Genomic DNA, 20271 nt, shown 5'->3' with positions numbered 1-20271 from the left:
TGATTCTAACATTAAATTAAAATTTTGGGTCTGTGATATTAAGACTCTCCACTTATGTCCGTGCCAGATAACTCAGCTTGTTTTATGTATTTCTGCTTGGAGAGCTGTTTCTGCTTACTGAGATTCCTTTCAAACTTGACAGCCAATATAACTTTTCACAGCACTGGTATTTCTCATCTGTTAGAACATGAAAGTTTTGCTGGATTTTCTCCCCTGTGAATGTAAGATAATGCACCTTACTGGAAGTCTTTTGGCAGGAATGTCTGGCACCCACCTTTCAGCTAATCATGATTTAGTTTTATGAGTTACAAAAAGGCATCTTCCCTGAGCAGACAAATTATCCTAAGATGCTGTTTTTTTGTTTTTTCTTTTTTTCCGGGCTAGAGCCATAGTGGGGCAAATTTTTGCCCACCCTTCTACTGGGAACCCTTTTAAAATGCACAGACTGCATTACTGTGCCCAGTGGCCCTGTCCATTGCCCACCTAGCCTTTTTACTTTTCCTGGATTAATATGTGGGTTACTCTAGTAAGTTAAGTGACTTTAAGTGACGTTTAGAACTAGTCTAGGCCTGTTGTGTTAGTTGGATGAACGGTAATGTGACCCCCACTTTGTTTTTCCCAGGGGGGCCCAGAGAAGGTTGTATAACCAAAGTCATGCTTGTTGAAACATGCAGAAATGCAAACATAAAGAAGGACTGTTACTCGGATAAAAAATGTACTTGTTCATATAATTTCTGCTATGAATTTCTATTACAAATTCTGCTAATCTTGCTGATAAAGTGTTGTTTTTCCAAACAGGCATATAAAGAATGATGGCAATTTTATTTTCTTCAATCTGTGAAAATAGAAACAAAGAAAGATTGAAATTTACTAAGTGTAGCCAGTATAGTATGTGTATTTTGTTGTTTTCAAAATAATTTCTTTTATGTTCATAGATTTACTTTCTGTTACAAGTTTTGGAGAAAAAAGCAGATCAAGGCTTGCTTAGTTTTCATGTCCTGTAGAATATTCAGCATTTGTCTTACCCATTGAATGCTGGGAGCATCTTCCAGTCACTCATACCTAAGAAATAAAAAATGGAATTAAAAGTAATCAGTTTTTCCCCTTAGCATTGACAGTCAAGTCCTGTAGGTAAAAAAAAAGCAAAATGGTTCTCCGTGTCTTAGGCGTGCTTGTTAAAAGGCAAATAATGACAGCACATTTATTTTCAATGATTCATTTTAATCTCTTCTCCAAAAGTGTTCAGTTAAGTCTTATCCTGGACGTGATCTGAATTTCATCTGGTTCTCCTCCTTGATTCTCTTTTGTGTATAAGATATTTATAGGAAATATTACTTCCTTTCCAACGTCAGTGATAGATAAAAGTAATCTAAATTCGATACCCAAACTGTTCCAAACTTCTAAAACATAAAGTTCTTAAAGACAGTTTGGTCTTTGGAATTGTTAAGCATCTCTGGCTTCTACACTGTTTACATAATATGTTATGTAATTTGTCATGTTATTTGTATTACATATTTTAAATTAATGGAATCCAAATTAATAAATTTTCATCATTTAAAAACCGTTTGACATAGATGCTATATTTACTTCTTCCTCTTTGGAGCATGAGTCCCACCTGACATATTAGTGTTTTTTTAGATTAGGACCTATGAACTACACTGGTGATTCCTGGGGATCTTGTAAGCAGCCTGCTAATGCTGGGGGAAAAGCCGAACAATGAAGCAGCTTTATTCATAATTCACATACTTGAAGTGTAAGATTAGTTACCATTTCCTCTGAAATTCCACTATGTTTTGAAACTTGGACACATTAGTTTATACACCAATGACAAAGTTCGTGTTAGCGTGTCACCAGAGTGCAGTTTATCTGTCTTCTGTGCGTCGCTTGTTAATTTGCATTTTCTGTTGTCTTACTATGTTGCATTATATTTCAAAGTCACAAAAATAGCTCAGTGGTTCAGAAGTGATTTGCTGAGTAGTAAAACCTGCAATGAAAGTGGAAACAGGACTCTTACAACTTATTAAATAATTCAGAGGAGGGCTGCGTCCTGGGTGTCTGGATCGGGCATCTCTGTGCCAGGGCAGTGACTCTGCATAAGCAGGGCAAGGGTGAAAAAATGTCAACAACTGACATCTGGAAATCAGACTTATTCAATGAATAGTCCACTTGCAGCTAGTGTCTAGTGTGCTACTTGTGTAAAACGCTGCAGGTGGTGCCCTAAGCCACTTATACTGCAGTGAGTTTTCAGATAAACTCCAGAGACCTCTCTGGTACGCTAGTTAAGTTGTCCAGAACATCTGCAAAATAATGTTCAGCATTTTGATGAATCTAGTCACTAAAGGTAGAGAGGAGGACACAACCATGGAAGCATTTCAGAATTACATTTCTTTTAGCAAATTACCAAGAAACCAAATCTGTAAAAGCAATCATGAAATTATTGACAAAGATTTTTGATCAAGGACACAGCAGAAGATCCTTGGTAATAATATTCTAACAAATCTCTGTTGGACACAGATTGAAATAGTAGTTATTCTCACATACGCATGCTGTGTAGCACATTTCACTTTGTAGCTGCACAGAACCACTCTGTGCTAAGTACTTCTTCCATACAGTTCTTTTCATGTGTGTGGATCATTTGAAGGAAGAGTTTTGACAAGTTCTTTTGTGGGTCGATGAAAACCTAAATGATAAGAGTTAGCATTTAGTAAGCTGGGTTTTGACTGCAAAAGTTGTCTTTGAATCATTACTGATTTTTTTTTATATATACTGCAAGGAATGATACTTCTACGTGAATAAGTAAGATCATACCTAATGCCCAGTCATTCATTGCTTCATAGTCCATGAAATTTCTGGTCACTAACATACATCTGATCTTGATTTGGTTTTAAAGGGATACTGAAAACAGAGACTATCATCAAATCTTGGCTATTGAAAGATGTCTCTAGCAAACAGTGTGAAGAATTGGTAGGAAGTATATCTTTCACACTGAAATACAATGGATTTGAAGGAGAAGGTGTACAAACAATTTTCTTTTAAAAGGTGATATCAGTAATGTTAATGTCTAGCTGAAATATCAATGGTTTACATGTTGAAGATAAGATAACCAGATTTTCTGTAAACACCAAACTGTATTTCAAGCAGTTCACTGACCAAAAATCTGACTTTTCTAAACCCGGTTAAAAAAGGGCCCTCTTAGTTATTGGACAAAGAGTTCAGTGACATACTATTATGCAAATATGCAGAATGCCTTCCAGAGCAAGTGCACGCAAAGAGCGTATTAAGAATCCATTTGCTATTATCCCTCAAATTGAAACTTGCAGTCTTCAAGCTTTTGAGTGTGATTAAATCAGCAGCCTAGAATCTCTTCTGAGAGCTGTGTGCAGTCTTCTCGGAGAAATGCTTTTATAAGGTTGGATCTGGTAATTAATCTGAATGTCTGACACATTACCCAATGCTTTGTTTTTTTCTCCAATCAATCTGTGATTGTGACTTAAGTTTTTTTTAAATTTAGAAGAAATAAAAAGTTAAAAAAAAAAGTAAAGCTAGAAATGGAAACTGTCTTATGGTTCAAGCTGTATGTCATTGAACCAAATACATGTGTTCATTAATTAATTCTTAATCTACCAAATATTTATTGAAAGAAGGTTATATTTCTCCTTATGTTTTCTTCTGCATTTTTGGCTCCTCCTTTTCTGTTTCCTTTAAATGGAGTCATTGTCCTTTTTGTTCGCCACTCAATGTTGGAGCTTTACAAGGCATGGTCCTAAGACTTCTCTCCCTGTGTTCTTTGTAGGCTGTCTCAAAGGTAACTGGTTTAGATTATCACCTGTAAGCAAACTCACAAATCTGTATATTACATTTGCTTGTAATCCCTCAAAGTTAGGCCAAACTCGTCATGTCTGAAAGTGAACTCATGATTTCTGCCCCACCTGCTCGATACCTTGCCCACCGGGTGCTCTTCAGCGTCCTTTCTCAGTGAATGACACTGTCCCCAGGTTGTGCAAGCCAGCAACCTCAGAACTGTCCTTGACTCCTGCCTCTTCCTCATTCTCACCATCTAATTCATCCTTGAGTTGTGCTTCTTTTATTGCTTACATATCTTTTGAGAATGTCTGCTTTTGTCTTTTTTTCCGGCACAACCCTCCAGACAAAGCTACCATTCTCTCTCCCTTGGACTACCCTAGGAGCCTTCTAACCAGTCTTTATGCATTCATTTTGCATCCTACACACACACACACACACACACACATGCATACACTTTAAAAAGTCATCAAGAATGCAAAGTATGTCTAATTATGTCATCCTTCTATTTAAACTTTTAGATGGCATTCCATTTTTGGTAGTATAGACATCAAATTCATTAATATGGTATACAAGGCCCTACCTTCTTTTTCACCTCATGGTCCCCCAACACCCCAAGCTTCTCCCCGCTCTCCTCATCCCCTGCTCCCCTGACTTCAGTGACTCTTTTTCATCTGCTCCTATTCATACTCTTTATTCAAGTCACCAGGTCTTTGTAGCTTTTCACCCCACCCTGTGTGTAAGCCTTTATCACCCCCTCTTCACTTAGTCAACTCTTACTCATTTCTCACATTTCAGCCTTAGAGTCATTTCTTCAGGGAAACTCTTCCTGTCTCCACAACAATGTTAAGTCCACCTGCCCTTCTTAAAATTAAACACTCGTAACCAAGAATTATTCATCGTAAACAATCTCTTTAGTGTTTGCTTTGATTTTGGTAGTGGTTCTGTTTGGATTTTGTTTTTGATGTTTGTTTTCTGCCTCTGACTCTTAAGATCTCTGTTTTAATTGCTTGGCCTTTATTTGCCAAGCATACATCTATTTCTATGTTCTCAGGAAATTATGTCATAGTTACTGAAACAGATATGGAAGAATTTTCTCTTGGAAATGGAGGAAGCTAGGAATCTTTAAATCACTTATGAAATTTAGAGTTACTCTCTGGCTGTTTTAAAAATCATATTCTCATTTAGTTATTTAATAGTTTAATAATAGGAGTCATACTCCTATTTTTTTCTAAGTTGGGCAGTTTGTTGACATTGTATACTAGTCTATTTTTAATTTTTAGATGGAGACTTCAAAACATCTTTCCCATTAAAAAAAAGTCGCTTTCTCATGCTATTTATTTATTGGAATAAAATGTTTATTAGAATAAAATGTTTCTAATCTTTTTTTTTTTTTTACTAGATAGAACATTACAGATACAGTTGAAACCCTGTATGTCATTTCTTGGTTCTAGTCCTGTCTTTTTCTACTTAAAAATAACTACTGTCCTGCATTTGGTCTTTCTTATTCCCATTTAATTTTTTAAAAAAAATTTCCACGTGTGTGTTTCTGTACATAAAATGCTATATATTATTTATTTTTTAAACTTCCTATTGTTCTGCAGCTTGTTTTTTTATTTACTGTAGTCTTAACAGTTTTATTTATGTTAGTCTATATAGTTTAGTTCATTTATTTTCACTGTTATTGTATGCCATTGTATGAATAAGCCAGGGTTTACTCATTCTCTTATCAATAGATAAATACTACAGTTTGTCTATTTTTCTGTTGGTTTATATTTAGATTGTACCTATGGTTTTAATGTTTCTTTTTCTAGTTAGCTTTTTGTTTTTGCTATTAAAGACAATGCTGCAATGATGATTATTGTGTATACCTTTTTGTAAAGATGTGTAGAATGGCATAGCTCTCCAAGTAGGATTGCAAGGTTGAAGGGCATGCATATCCTCAGCTTTACTAAATAATGTCAAATTGTTCTTCAAAATGGTTGTACCAATTTCTGCTTCAGCTAATATTGTATGAAGTTTGCTGTTGCTCCACACTTTTGTCAGCACTTTAGATTATCGGATTTCTTAATTTTTGCCAACCTTATAGAAGCAAAATGTATCTAGTTTTAATTTCCATGATTTTTATCTAGTGAGGTTGGACATCTTTTCAAGCTTAATCTATTTTATACTTAGTACCTTCTCTCTAAAATGATTTGACTTGATACCTCAAACAATTGTATTTACTTAGCACCAACTTGAGCCCAACATTGTACAAGGCCTTGGGAAAGACATTAGCAGTATAAAATTGGTACTAGTTCATAAAAAATAAGAGTCTTATCATTTATTTAGGAAGATAAAATTTTGACAAGGTGGCACAGATTATCAGCATATTCCCTTCTATTATTTAGCAGTGAATTGACTATAAGTTGTCCAGTTTGGGAAGTAATACTAAACAATCTTTTTTTAAAGTTAGGAATCATGTAATATATACTTATTGTATTCAGATTTTTCTGAACTACTATTTCTTGGGAAGAACTTAAGAAGTCAGCCTAAGTTGTTACGCTGCTACTAGCAATAACTTTGTAAAATATTTAATGTTCCATTCAGATGTCTGGAAGCTAAAAAGAGGAGCAAAATGATGATCCTGGAAAGTAAAAAGCTGAAAGTTTAATCTGTAGGGTTTTGTTAACATAGGCATATCATATATATGAAATCCCTCAATGCCTAACATCTCTGAGAAAGTCTAAACAAGGTCCTGACAGTCCCTTGGAACTGAGCATCACCTGCAGGGGAAAGCAGCACCCACACTTCATGTTACTAGACCAGCAAACTGCTGCAGGGATACAGATAGAATTTTTAAAATTCTTTAACAACTCTTATCTAGTATTTACAAGGTGTTCAATTTGCTTTGTTTTGTTAAGCAGGAAATTTATAATTCATTGGTTTATGTAAAATTTAATCCTGTTGGACTGACCTTAAGGCAGCCCCCAGAGATCACTGCCTTCTGGTGTTCACACCTTCAGATAGTCCCTTCCCCTTGAGCGTGAGCAGGACCTGTGAGTTGTTCTAACCAATAGAATTAGGAAGAGGGGATGGGTTTTCCCTCCCATGACTACATTATGTTATGTAAGACTGTCTCGCCAGCCTACTTGCTCTGGAGAGTATCCTGGCTAGCTTCTTAAAGTAAAGGGTCACGTTGGAGAAGCTTGCTTGGCAAGACCAATGAGCAGTCTCTCGGAGGCAAGAGCAGCCTCCACTGGAGAGCCAGCATGGAGACGGAGCCAGGTCTTCAGCCCTCTGGCTGTAAGGAAATGAATTCTGCCCACAGAATTAGCAGGGTTAGCTTGGAAGTGGACGGTTCTTCCCAAGTCACACCTCTAGATGAGAGCGCAGCCTGGAGAACACCTGGATGGCAGCCTTGCGAGACCCTGAGCAGAGGACCCAGTTCATCTGTGACCCTGATGCACCGTGACTGACACACACAAACTATGAGATGATAAATGTGTGTTGTTAGAAGCTGCTAGGGAGTGGTAATTTGTTATTCAGCAATAGAAAACTAATATATTAGTTAAATTATCTATTTGCAGTAACAACTCTAACTGACAGATGTGTCTGAAGCCTCCATAACCTTTGGTAAGCTTGCTGCTTAACTGTGGATCATAGGGTGCAGGGAGCACCTGGAGCAGCACTGAGGGTGCACAGGCGTCACTCAGCAGGTTTTGCAGAGGAGAGACTGAGGAACACTTGGTTTTGTGGAGGCCAGTTACAAAAGCACAAAAATGTACAGCTGTACCTAACAACTTAATAGATGAATAAAGTTTAAATAAGAAAGCAAGAATAGATGAAGAAAACAGATTATTTACTTACATGTAAGTGTAAGAGAACAGCATTGGTATCAGGGACATTATTAGAAGCACACAATAGTGATAACATGGATGAATGCAAATGTAACTTACAACAATGCTACTCATATTATTAACAAGTCCAAAAACTTTAAAATCTGTATAGTATAGCAAAACCAAATAGGGACTATTTGTATTTATTTTTTATAATACATTCTTGCTTTGTGGGTGGAAGTTCGGGGAAAAAGGCAATTTTTTTAAAAAGAAAATGTTACTATCTAAAAAATTACTTTAGTTACAAATAGGTATGTTTCCTTATAAAATTATATTTCAGATGTTTAAATGGGTGATTTTATTACTCAGTGCTTATAAAATGGGTTTATGAAAGCCATTCAAAAATCAAGGGCAGGCATGATATTTGACTTGTTTTTCTGGAGGAAAAACTCTGCTTACAGTAAAACGGAGGATCATCAAATTTGTGAGTTGTGATTTTATAGTTATATGTGAATTTACTCTGCCCATGTCATATGTGAATTGTATCTGCTAATGTGTTATAATAAGAAAAAAAAAGTTGAAACCAGAAGTACAGAGCCTCTGAAAATCTAAGCCACAGAGCCCCAGCACTGCCTACAGCCCAAGGACTCCCTGGGCAGTGGTCATCGGATGAGCTGCCTCCCTTACTTCCTCTTTAGGGTTCTCAAGGAGGTGAGGGCCTTACTCTGAGGGGGAGCACCAGGTGAGCAGAGTAAGGAGGCCCAGGTGGTGTCAGGAGCCCAGATAAAAACACTGCGTGTGTTCTGAGTGGACTACCGCTCTCTCCCAGGAACACAGGAGACCCTGCAGAGCTCTGTCCCTGCTACCAGTCCTGAGAAGCCCTGGGCAGGGGCAGCATCTCCCATCTTGGGGTAATAGGTCCCCTCAATCCTCCCTCGTGTTATCCCACCCAGGTTCCACTGTGCCCTCTGCTAATCTGAGTCCACCCAGCTCAGACCAACGCCTTCACCCCTGTGAGACCTGTGAGGAGGAAGTAAGGGTATGTGACTCCTGGCTCCCTCTGCCCAGGACCTCCAGGGCTGCTCATGGGAAAGACTCATCCTCTGGTGTTACAGATTAGAATCTGCGTGGTATCTGATGAGTAGTCCATGCTTCCTACTGTCCACTGGCGTCTGGTATTGTTGAGAACTGGCAAGAGTTTAGAAAATGAACAGCTGATTAAGAAATGGTCAAATGGTCTGAACAGACAACTCATCCAAGAAAATATATAGATGGCAAAGAGGCATATAAAAAGATCAGCACCATACATTGTTAGGAGTTGCAAATTAAAACGACAATGAGATACCACTACACACCTATTAGAATGGTGAAAATCCCAAACACAGACAACACCAAGTGCTGGCAGGGATGTGGAGCAACAGAAACTCTCATTGCTGGTAGGAATGCTTTTGAAAAGTAGGTGCTTTTGAAAAATGGGTCATACATTGTTTATAAAAGGTAAAATAAAAGGAAGGGAAATTTTAACATTTATATTTCAAGTAACTTATTTTATTTTGGTTTTATAGAAAGTGGTAAATATATTTTTATTATTTTTAATATTATTATACAAGTCTCCCTAAAAAATGCTACTAAAGGTAGTTTGTTTCTTTTGTCTGGTTTTATTTAAATGTAGATTTAGATCATTTAATCTTTTATAAAATGTCTGATCAACCAGTAGAGATGACTAAAGAGTCAGACCCCCCAGGGATGGATGTTTTTGGATAAAAATCATGTGATTAATCATTTAGTTTCATTTCCACAGTATTTTTCTTTTATTCCTAGTAATGAAGAATATTTGAATAAATGTTTTATTTTATTATATATGATATATTCACACACACACACAACCATTTGAGTTTATCTAGTTAAAGTTGTCCTGGAACCCAAGTCTCAGCAAGGTTAGAGTTGGGACTGTGAAATAAACCTCTTACTTGACCAGGATCCTGTAGTGGCTTGTAAGCAAATGAATTTCTTCAAATAGATGTTTTGATTGTTCTCTGCTTGAGTGTAACTTTTAACAGAAATATGTTTACTTGTTTTCTTCAACAGTTGTTTCGAGAAGTACGAATAATGAAGATATTAAATCACCCTAACATAGGTATGAAATTTATACATACAATTAATGATGAAGTATTTTCCTTAATTTGAGACAATTTGAAAAGATACAGTTTTAAATAAAAAGAAGAAAAGTGATAACCTGAGAAAGTGATACTTTGGGTGAAAACAGATTATAAAGAAGTTAAACTGAAGGCTACACATTGCTGTTTTCTACTGCCTTGCTACCTTCTGCTCTCCACTAAAATAACATATGTGACTTGGAGTTAATGCATACAAATGGCTTTTGTATCTTCTTACTAAAGTTCTCTAAAGAGAGATCTCTAAATTTCTCTAGGTATTTATAAAAAATAATTCTAGATAACTTGATAATATGCATTTGGGTTTGATCATAGTTTATAAGCAAAATAAGTAATTTGGCTTTTAAAGAAAATAGTTGATTTCAACTTTAGTGAATTTTTTTCTTAAGTTCTGTTTTTCCCCCATATTTACAAATAAGTTTATTGATTGCATGTATTATACAAAGTCATTGGCTTTTAAGAAGTAAAAAGCAATTCTTCTCTTGATCTATTTATTTTTGAAACTCATGTTTTTTCCACATTAAAAAATCCTTTGTTTATTAGAGATACTAATGCAATTACTTGTGGTTTATAATTTTAGCCACACAAGTATGATAATTTAGTAGTTTTTTAAACAGAAACTTAAAAATATCACATAATTATAAATTTTTTTTGTTTCTGTACCAAAGATTATTTAACGTTTTTTATTTTTTGATTTTTTTGAGGGGGAGGGGGTAATTAGGTGTATTTATTTATTTTTTTAACAGAAGTACTGGAGATTGAACCCAGGACCTCATGCGTGCTAAGCATTTACCCTACCTCTGACCTGTACTCCCACCCCCATTTAACATTTTCTGATAGGCTCATTATAATAATAGTACCTTTTTAAGCTATAATTAAAATTTTATTATTGTGATTTTAAATTTTTCCTTTTTATTACCTTACTCTAATTAGAAAAAGAATTTTTTTTTTAAGGATTGATTTTTTAATCCCAGAAACGTAACTGTCTTTTGACCGAGCAGTTGATTCCAAATCACTTCATGGTAAATGATTTTCTTCCATGCTAGTAATAACTTGAGAGAAATTTTAAGTGGTAATTAATAATTTTTAGTAAATACTCATTTTCCACTGGTTTAGTGTTACCTTAATTTTCTTAACACATATCCAATATGTGCTAACAATTATAGCATTTTATCTCTAATTTCTTTTTTTCAGTAAAATTGTTTGAAGTTATAGAAACAGAGAAGACCCTCTATTTAGTCATGGAATACGCGAGTGGGGGTAAGGATGAGGGGAATGAAAGTTACCTTTATGAGACATACAGATTGTTAACATCTAAATGTTCATGATAACCTTCGTGTTCTCATTGTTAGTAAATCTATAGTTTTAGTAAAATGCCTTTAAATGATATCTCTAAATTGAAAATTCAGTATTTGCCTTCAAGACCTATTGATCCTACATTTAAAAGTTGGATTTTGGCTTATTTGAAAGTTACTTAGGCACATTTTTCAAAACTCTAAATTTGCATTATCTATGAATGTTTCAATTCTCTTATCTAAATATTATAATATATCATGATGTTATTATTAGAAGCTGTTGACTATAAGCAGAAAGTCTCAGATTCAGAATATATTTAATAAAGTTTATAGTAAAAGTATGTTCTAGGTCTAATGTTTTATTTCACTAATTGTTTATAAAGGACAGATTCTCAATATACATACATTTTCAAGATAATCCATAAAATCTTTTAATTTAAACAAATATTGATCTATATATTTTATAAGTTAGAAGACTGAGTTGACAGGGAAATAGTAAGATACATTTCTGTTAGAATATAAAGTATATTTTGACTATTTAGTGTCAAAAATAGGAATGATTTTTAAACACTGAAATATAAGTCATTTTCATCTCCTGCACTTTCCTTCAAATGAGAATCACTGTTCTTTTAGGCATAAGCCTTAACTTCCTCAGAAACAAGTTTAAAGTTTATGGAGTTAAATCATTTCATAAATAAAATGAGAATACTTGAAGGTTTTAAGGGCTTAGAGAATTTAAGCAATTGAAGAAGCAGGAGGGCAGTAGAAATTATTTCAGCCACTTTGGCTAATTAACTTTTTTGCTAATCAGTAGAAAAAAATAATATTGAATTTAGTTTTGAATCTTTTTAGGTAATAAAGTGTATAGATTTTTATGGTGATTCAGATTTTCTGTAACTAGAATAAAGATGATTAATTTTAGTCTATATCATCTATGCTGTGTATTTTTATAATGGCTCTTAGATTTCTAAAAAAATTTACTACAAATATTAGACATTTTAGTTGCTTTTTTCAGATTTTTGTGCAAATTGAAAGTTTTAATAGATTTGGTTTTTTACAGAGCTTTTTTTCATACTTAAAATATTGCAATGTAGATTTTTAACCCCAAAACCTATGTCATTAATGTTTGTTATTATAGGATTTTAAAAAATATTAATACAGCCATGCAAATTTGCATAGAATATCAGTCTATAATAAAATTAATGAACCTACAAATACCACATAATGGACTATTTCTCTGTTTTTCTATCCTTTAGTTACATTTAAATAACAGTTCATCAGTGTGGGAACCCTGAGTGTTTAGTTCAGTTGACTTTTTTCCTTTTCGTGATCTGAAGTCTAGAGAATGGGGCTAGACATACTTATGTGAGAAATTATAGACTGCTAAAGGTCTGTGGACACTGTTCTATTTTTATGAAGGTCCACCAAAGGCTGTGTTAATATGTATACTGCTTTAACGATTAATGGTAAGTACAGTCAACTCTCTATTGGTGCTTATGAAGGGGAGCAATGGCTGGAGTCATAGACAGCACATGGGGCCATCAGTGCTCTCCTTCAGTGGCCTTGGGAAGGGCAGTGGGGTGTAGTGTAGAGAGATGTGCACTGCAACTCGGCCAAAACCAGGTGGTCCCTTACTCAATTCTGATTCCTCCTGGTAGGTTTTCTTTGGCTCTCGCCAGTCAGTGATCCTGTAACAAAACCATCATGGTTCTGTAGCAGTATATCTAGAATCATCTTCTTGCCTTTTTAATCTATAAATGTCAAGGGGACTCTGGAAAATAGAACACTTTGAAATTTCTAGATAATTTAGGATTGAACCTGACATGCACACTAGAATCCTAAGCTGAACAAGGGTTAGTTGAGTCAGACAACTGCCTCTTTGCCAGGAGTAGATCTGTTGATTCTGGGTCACTAATGGGGCAGAAGATCTTCAGTGATTAGAAGGGTGGGGAACTCCTTTATGATTTTGAACCATGTTTCATTCAAAGGAGTCTATTAAAAATAGATATCAGGGCTACTCTGGAATGGTGTGTTTATTCCTTCTTTTGTTCATGCATACAATATTTATTAAATGTTTACTATGTATTTAGTGATATTCTAGGTGCTAGGAACACATGGATATGCAAAGATGAAGTCTCTGCCCTCAGAAAGATTACATTCTAGTTGGGGAAGCAAATCATAAACAAATAATATGTAATGAGTAAAGGACTGAGTCATGTAAACATCCAGGGTATGAGTGTCCCACGCAGAACTGGAGAGTAGTCCAGATTTTTGAACTCACCATGTCTTTCCCAGCCTAAGTTCACATATCTAGAATTAACTACTATGATGGGTCAATAGAGCATTTATTCATTTCTCTGTTTTCATCATCCCATTTAATCATTTATGTATGCTTGATATAATATGCTGTCTAACATTGTAGATGTCTTAGTTTCATCTGACATACATCATTACATATACCTAGATACAAATATATAATTTATTGAGTGCTTACTATATGCCAGTCACTGTGCTAAATAAGCACATGCATTATTTCATTTAATCTTCACAGTAGCCACGTGAGACAGGTAACAGGGAGAAACTGGGTCCTGATAAAGTTAAGAAATCTTTCTGATGTCTCCCAGTAGCTACTTAGGGCTAAATTAGGACTCATACCAACATTGGTCTGATTCTAAAACCTGAGTTTTTAACCACTTCACTGTACTTTAGAAGAACTCTTTAAGTGGCTTTGAGTCTTTAATACACATGTGTCTCTATATGGTTCACATTATAAGAATACAAAAATTTTACCCCTTACACTAGGATATTTTATTTTTAATAATATAAGTAAACATTGGTTTGTGGGGTTTTTAAAAATATTATTGACTAGAGAAAAATGAAAAACAGACATGTAAAGGATCTATTAGAGAATGTTTATAGTATCTAGTTATCTTTAAATTATTTCAATATGTATTGTCTGTCCACTTTGTGTTCTGTCATGGGGTTGGGGAATACAAATAAAATATGGATATGATGACAGTGTTCAAGGAGTCTGCAGTTCACTTGGGGTAATAGGAGATGCACACGAGGATGACTTAATTCTGTATAATAAATAGTTAAGTAACAAAACGGATGAAATGAGTACAGTGAGAATGAGCATATTGGTATAGACCTCAGAAGAAAGAAATCAATGTGGATGGAAGGAGTGAGATGGAATTTGACCAAGACTGTATGACTTTAAGAGAGGGAGACAGCCAACATAATACAACTTTGTTACTCAAAATATATGCCCCAAATACAAAGTCATACGTAATTTTTGATTGCCCACGCCGGGGCTTCCCTTTATTAGAATGGATAATAAAGAGTTGACTGTATTTTTACATAATACTTGAAAGCAGAAAGAAAGTTTTCTTATGTTTTTAATAGTTTTGCTAAATCATAAGCTGCTACAGATACTCAATTTTATATGTATTTTTTCTTTTTTTTTCTATTTATGTTATAGTTTGCAATTTATATTGAGCTGTCAGAAAAGTGTGGGCAAAAGCGTTTTTAAAAACAAGGCAAAAACTTGACATTGCATATATTGTTCATTGAAAATCTATGTATATTTTACTGCCTGCTTTACTTTTCTGATTCAGGTGAAGTATTTGATTACTTAGTTGCCCATGGAAGAATGAAAGAAAAAGAGGCCCGTGCAAAATTTAGGCAGGTATGGAAAGTAGTTTTCAACTTTGTTTTGTTGATATTTTTAGTGATGTACAGTGGACACTGTCACAAACCGCGATTCAGAGTACATGGTACTTTAAAAAGAAAAATTCCTACTTTCTTACACTTTTTAAGAATGGAAAAACTGAAAAAGAAATCTGTTCTTCCTGAATTTAAATTTAAAATAGTTGCAGTTGGTTGTTTTTAGATCATATAAATAGCAAAATGTTTATAGGTGAGACTCATCTTATTAGTAACTCTGATAGTCTTAGAAATACAAACTAGACTTGAGATAGAAGAAAATACTTAATCCTTTATCCAATAATATTATCAAGTATAATTAGCTTTATACAGTATAAATGTGTGGTGTTTAAAGAGGTTATTATATTTTTAAAAATAATTTTAAATTTCTTGGTGTTAGAACTCGTATTTTTGTGGATTTAAAGACTCCAATCAATTTTATTTAGTCAAGTAGGCAAGGAACCTGGCCAGTGCGGAGAAGAATATGGTAAGATATTTATATTGCCAGGTCAACTTGAATATGATTTGTTACAGAAATGTTAAAATAAGGAAAAATACTTTAAGTTCATCTAGGATTTTGTTTTTAATTCTGAGGAGTGATATAATTAAAATTAGTATACATACTGTAGAAATGACAAATCAATGAATTGTAAATTGTTTATAAAATTTACTGAAGTAAAGTTTTAGCAGACAACTTACTATACCCCAAACTTTACCTAGGTGAATTTAAAATATTTCATTAAAAAATAGTCCAGTATGTCTTTTGTACGCCTAATTCTGCAATTAAAGGGATGCTGTAATCAGTACGATTGGGAAACACTGACTACTGATATGAGATCTTCCTCTGAGAGATTTTGCATCTATGTTGACATATAAACAATTGGAGAAGTCCTAAAGAAGAGAGGAGGAAAAAAACCTGTTCGGTGTTTTTTGGTTTTTGGTTTGGTTTTTTTTTGACATAGCGTTCTCCTAACTGATCGTGGAGTGAGTTTATTTTGTGAAACCTCTGTGATTAATATCTCACAGAATCATTACTTTTTGGAATACAGTATATGAAATTCTTTAAACCAAAAATGTGCATAGTCCTTATATTTAGGATAGATTCCTAGCAACATTCATCTTAAAATAGCTGAATCTAAAGACAACTGGTAATGAGGAAGCAACACTGAGAAACTGGATGGTGTTCAGCCACATAAGGTTAAATTCTTTTCTATCCTGTATTGAAAATCCACACTTACTTAAGTAAAGAGGTATAGTCATCACCTTGGATAACCTTGTTCTTTCCACCTCAGTCACCCTAATGTTAGTTAGTAGCCAACTAGGAGGAAAATTCCAGTTAACATTCAGTCTTCCCATTGGGATCTTAATATATTTTTTAAGGAGACTGTTACTACTCACTCTTATTCTTTTTAGTCAGTTGGTTTTATTTATTTATTGGAAACATCTTGTGTTCAAAAATTGTACTAGGTACCATATGAAATCAGAGAAGGTGAAAACAGCTGCTGTTTTAAAGAGGTTGCTCATCTTTGCCCAGCAGGAGGGGAGGCTGGGACGCAGATATTTTCATAAAGATCCAAATAATTCCTAATTAGCTCTTTTTAAAAATTAAGTCTGAGTTACTTTGAAATCAAAAGTTGAGTGTTGAATGCTATTTAAGATGTAAAACAATGGAAATTTTAAAATAATTATGTATTTATTATAAATATTAAATGTATTTGCTATCTTTATGTGTTCCCCTCAAATTAAATAGATAATGAATTCACATTTTTAAAAACCAGAGATACACTCACATATTGTTTTATAATTATTTGGCAAAAAGTTACATTTGTTTTTAAATTTATTTTTGATAAGTTTATGTTTCTTTATAGGTTTAACTAAAACTCTAATAAATGTATATTTACTTTTATTTTTATTTGCTCTTTATTTCATAAAATTACTTTTAAAAAGTTTAACAGTGAAGGAGAATGTACTGTATTGGTAAGGATATATATATATATACATATATATATATATGTGTATATATATGTATCCTTGACCCTACTACTAAATGTATCAGACACTAGGATAGTTTAAGACCAATTTAGCCCATATCATGCTCTGCATTCCTTAAGATTTCAAGGCCTACAAGAAAAGCATAATATTGATTTAGCTTTTCCAATATCAAGACTACTACTGAAAATTTAGGAATTCCTGACCCACTTAAAAATAATTGCAAATCAGCCCCCACAATTGCTCTTCGTGAAAAAACATTGACATGTCTGGTCTTAGGGTCACTGCAGGCCTGATTGTCAATCATTTTTCAAGATTCATAACAAAAGGATCATAGGGAAGTTCCTATATCCAATTAATGGATGTACAGAAAGTTTTGAGATGGGAGGGTCCGGCCATAGAATAATGCAGTAAAACTTGGGCTTGTGGATGTCAGTGAATCAGAAGCCAGAACTTCTCTTTCCCAGAAGACAGTGAACCCTAGAAGATAAGAGTGGTAATATTATGAACTACCGTGTTTGTCTGCTAGAGGTCAGAGGTCATAGAGTTTGGGGGGAAGGAATACCTAATTCAGAGCATTGTCTTTAATTATCTTCCCCTTCATAAGGCCTGAAAACTTGGGAGATTTTTATTCCAGAAGTGCCTATAGAGTTGCTTTCGTAGGGACCATTCTGTCTGATGTGAGATGCTTGTTCATGGTAACCAAGTCGTTATCTATAGCATGCCTTCACTGTACCAAGAGACGGTGACTTGAAAAGAATGATACTGTTATCAGCACATTTCTGTCATCCATGATACAAAAACAGCCCTAAGTATGAACACACTGTAGCCTATATAGTATGTTCAATAAGGTGTATTAATGTTTACATACAAATGTGTATCTCTTAATTAATGAACATATTTTAGTGAAAATTGGAGATTGGAATTTAGAAGCATGTTGCTTAAGAAAACTAACACTACATATATTCATTGTAGGATTCTGCTTTATCTGGGGGGACACACTTCATTGATTATGATTACTTGCAATTGCTCTGCTCAAAAACATTTTATGGTTCCGTAGTACCTGCCTACTTTGGAATTCAGAGGCTTTTTTTTTTTTTTTTTTACCAACCTGCCTATCAAGGTTTAACTCCCAGTATTACCATTTTCCCACCTGTTTTTCAAATATGTTGTATTGCCTCAACATCAGTGCATTTCACCACCTCACCCTCTGCCTCCCCATCCCCAAATCACCACTGTCCTTCATGGATGGCTCAGATCAAACATCACCTACTAACTGAAATTATTCTTCATTTTTTATTATTCCTTCACTTCTTTGTACCTCTTCTTCTATGATACTATCTGTATTATATGTAGTTACTCATATACCTATTTTTCCCTCCTTTCCTCCTAATCAGTCTATAAGCTCCTTAAAGGCAGGTTTCATGTGTAGTGTTCATTTGTTATATTCCCTTAGCAACCAGCACATTTTCTTGCACATAGCAGGTACTCAATAAACTGACTGTTGAATCAAAATGAATTTAATTGAATTGCATCTTACTCATCGTGTGTTGATTTTGTTTTGAATTCATGTCTTCTCTGTCTTTGAACCATTTTAATATACATTAGAATAATTTTATAATACTGAAATATTGCTTTCACTTGTACTACTTTGAAGCTTTTTTTTTCCTAACCAGTATCCTATTAGCATGGTCATACTTTGCATCACCTTTAGACTTTTAAAAAATCTCATTTCTATCCCCATTTGTAAATGCCTAACCAATATTCAACATTCAAACTGTGTTTGCATTTAACTGAATCCACAGAATTGAATGTTCTGCTGTGCATTAAAATGGCCATCCTATGTATCAGATATATGTATAAAAGAGCTCCTGCTTGACTGCTATCTGATTCATTCTTTTCCTGTATTTTATGTAATAAAGTACATAACTGTCATAGGATTGCTTATAACCTATTTCTCATTTGTATTTTGGGCCCTTAAATTATTAAATTCCTTCCTGTTTCACCCTTGTCACCAAAAGCCCTAGATAATAGTTAAAAATTAAGACTGCACACAAAATCTAGTTATGAGGATAGACTACTTTGCCCAGTTGAATTAGCAGCAGCTTTAAGATTGAATTTCATTTTTATCTCTTTTCTTTTGATAAGTACGTCTCCTTTTAAGGCTCAAAATTTTTCTCATTTCTTTATATATCAACAGACAAAAATAGTATGTTGCTAAATACCCTGTTGATAAGTTCTTAGTCACTTGGCTTCCTGAAAGCAGCATGCCTTGAACACATTTAATATAATTCCTAAAAGAGAGTTTTGCATTTTGAACTTGAGCCATCTAGCTTAGAATACTGATCCATGTGTGCCAAAAAACTCTTATTCCAACACTGGAATAAACCATTTGACCAAAACTTATAAATTGTACACATTTGATCATGTAAACAGAAAAATATAACAGCGCATACAAAATCTTCATGGACTCTGACAAATATTTTAGTGTATTTAAGCAAAAGAATACTACTTTTCCACATTATCCAATTTAAAAGTGGAAGTTTCATCACTCTGTATAGTTTTCTGAACTAAAGAAACAGTGAAATTACTAAATGTAACTTTGAAATCTAAGTTAGTAATTTCTCAAAATTGGAATTATAATTGGGGAAAAATTGAGATTTTTTTAACCATAAAATGATTTTGAATCTATTCAAATATTTATTTCAGATTGTGTCTGCTGTACAGTATTGTCATCAGAAGTGCATTGTTCACCGTGATCTTAAGGTAAGCCATTGATTTTATAACAAAAATTTCTTAATTATTAACAGATATTTGTACTATTAGAGCTATCTTTCTGATTGCCTAATTCTGCCAGGCAGTATGCAGGGTACTTAGTTTTCATTTAATTCTCATAGCAACTTTTTATAAAAGGCAGTATTTCTTTTCTTTTAAAAAAAAAATTGAAGTATAGTTGATTTACAATATTGTGTTAGTTTCAGGTGTACAGTGAAGTGATTCAGTTATATATGTATATTTTTTTAGATTATTTTCCATTATAGGTTATTACAAGATACTGGATATAGTTTTCTGTGCTATAGAGTAAATCCTGTTGCTTATCTGTTTTCTGTGTAGTAGTTTGTATTTGTTAATTTCATAATCCTAATTTATCCCTCCCCACCTCCCTTTCCCCTTCGGTGGCCATAAGTTTGTTTTCAATGTCTGTGAGTCTGTTTCTGTTTTGTATATAGATTCATTGTATTATTCTTTAGATTCCACACATAAGTGATACCGCATAATATTTTTCTTCCTCTGTCTGACTTACTTCACTTAGTATGATATTATGTAGGTTCATCCATGCTGCTGCAAATGGCAGTATTTCATTCTTTTTATGACTGAATATTATTCCACACAGACACACACCCCAGATCTTAAGCCAGTCATCTGTTGGTGGGCACTTGGGTTGTTTCCATGTCTTGGCTATTATAAATAGTGCTGCTGTGAACAGTG

The 20271-nt window shown here is 34.1% G+C and overlaps 1 protein-coding gene across 2 annotated transcripts in view; it reads left to right on the top strand.

The window, feature by feature from the left end:
• Nucleotides 1-20271, top strand: part of MARK1 (microtubule affinity regulating kinase 1) — a 96980-nt gene that overhangs the window by 47279 nt on the left and 29430 nt on the right. For both annotated transcript variants that reach the window (XM_064477280.1, XM_031438402.2), the window contains exons 4-7: nt 9708-9756; nt 10988-11053; nt 14706-14776; nt 19492-19548. In XM_064477280.1, coding sequence (XP_064333350.1) covers nt 9708-9756; nt 10988-11053; nt 14706-14776; nt 19492-19548 — 243 coding nt within the window. The remainder of the gene's footprint in view (nt 1-9707; nt 9757-10987; nt 11054-14705; nt 14777-19491; nt 19549-20271) is intronic.

Source organism: Camelus dromedarius, chromosome 21 (assembly GCF_036321535.1).
Source record: "Camelus dromedarius isolate mCamDro1 chromosome 21, mCamDro1.pat, whole genome shotgun sequence".
Classification (NCBI taxonomy): domain Eukaryota; kingdom Metazoa; phylum Chordata; class Mammalia; order Artiodactyla; family Camelidae; genus Camelus; species Camelus dromedarius.
Note: the sequence above shows the minus strand (reverse complement) of the source record. Positions and strands in the feature narration are given on the sequence as shown.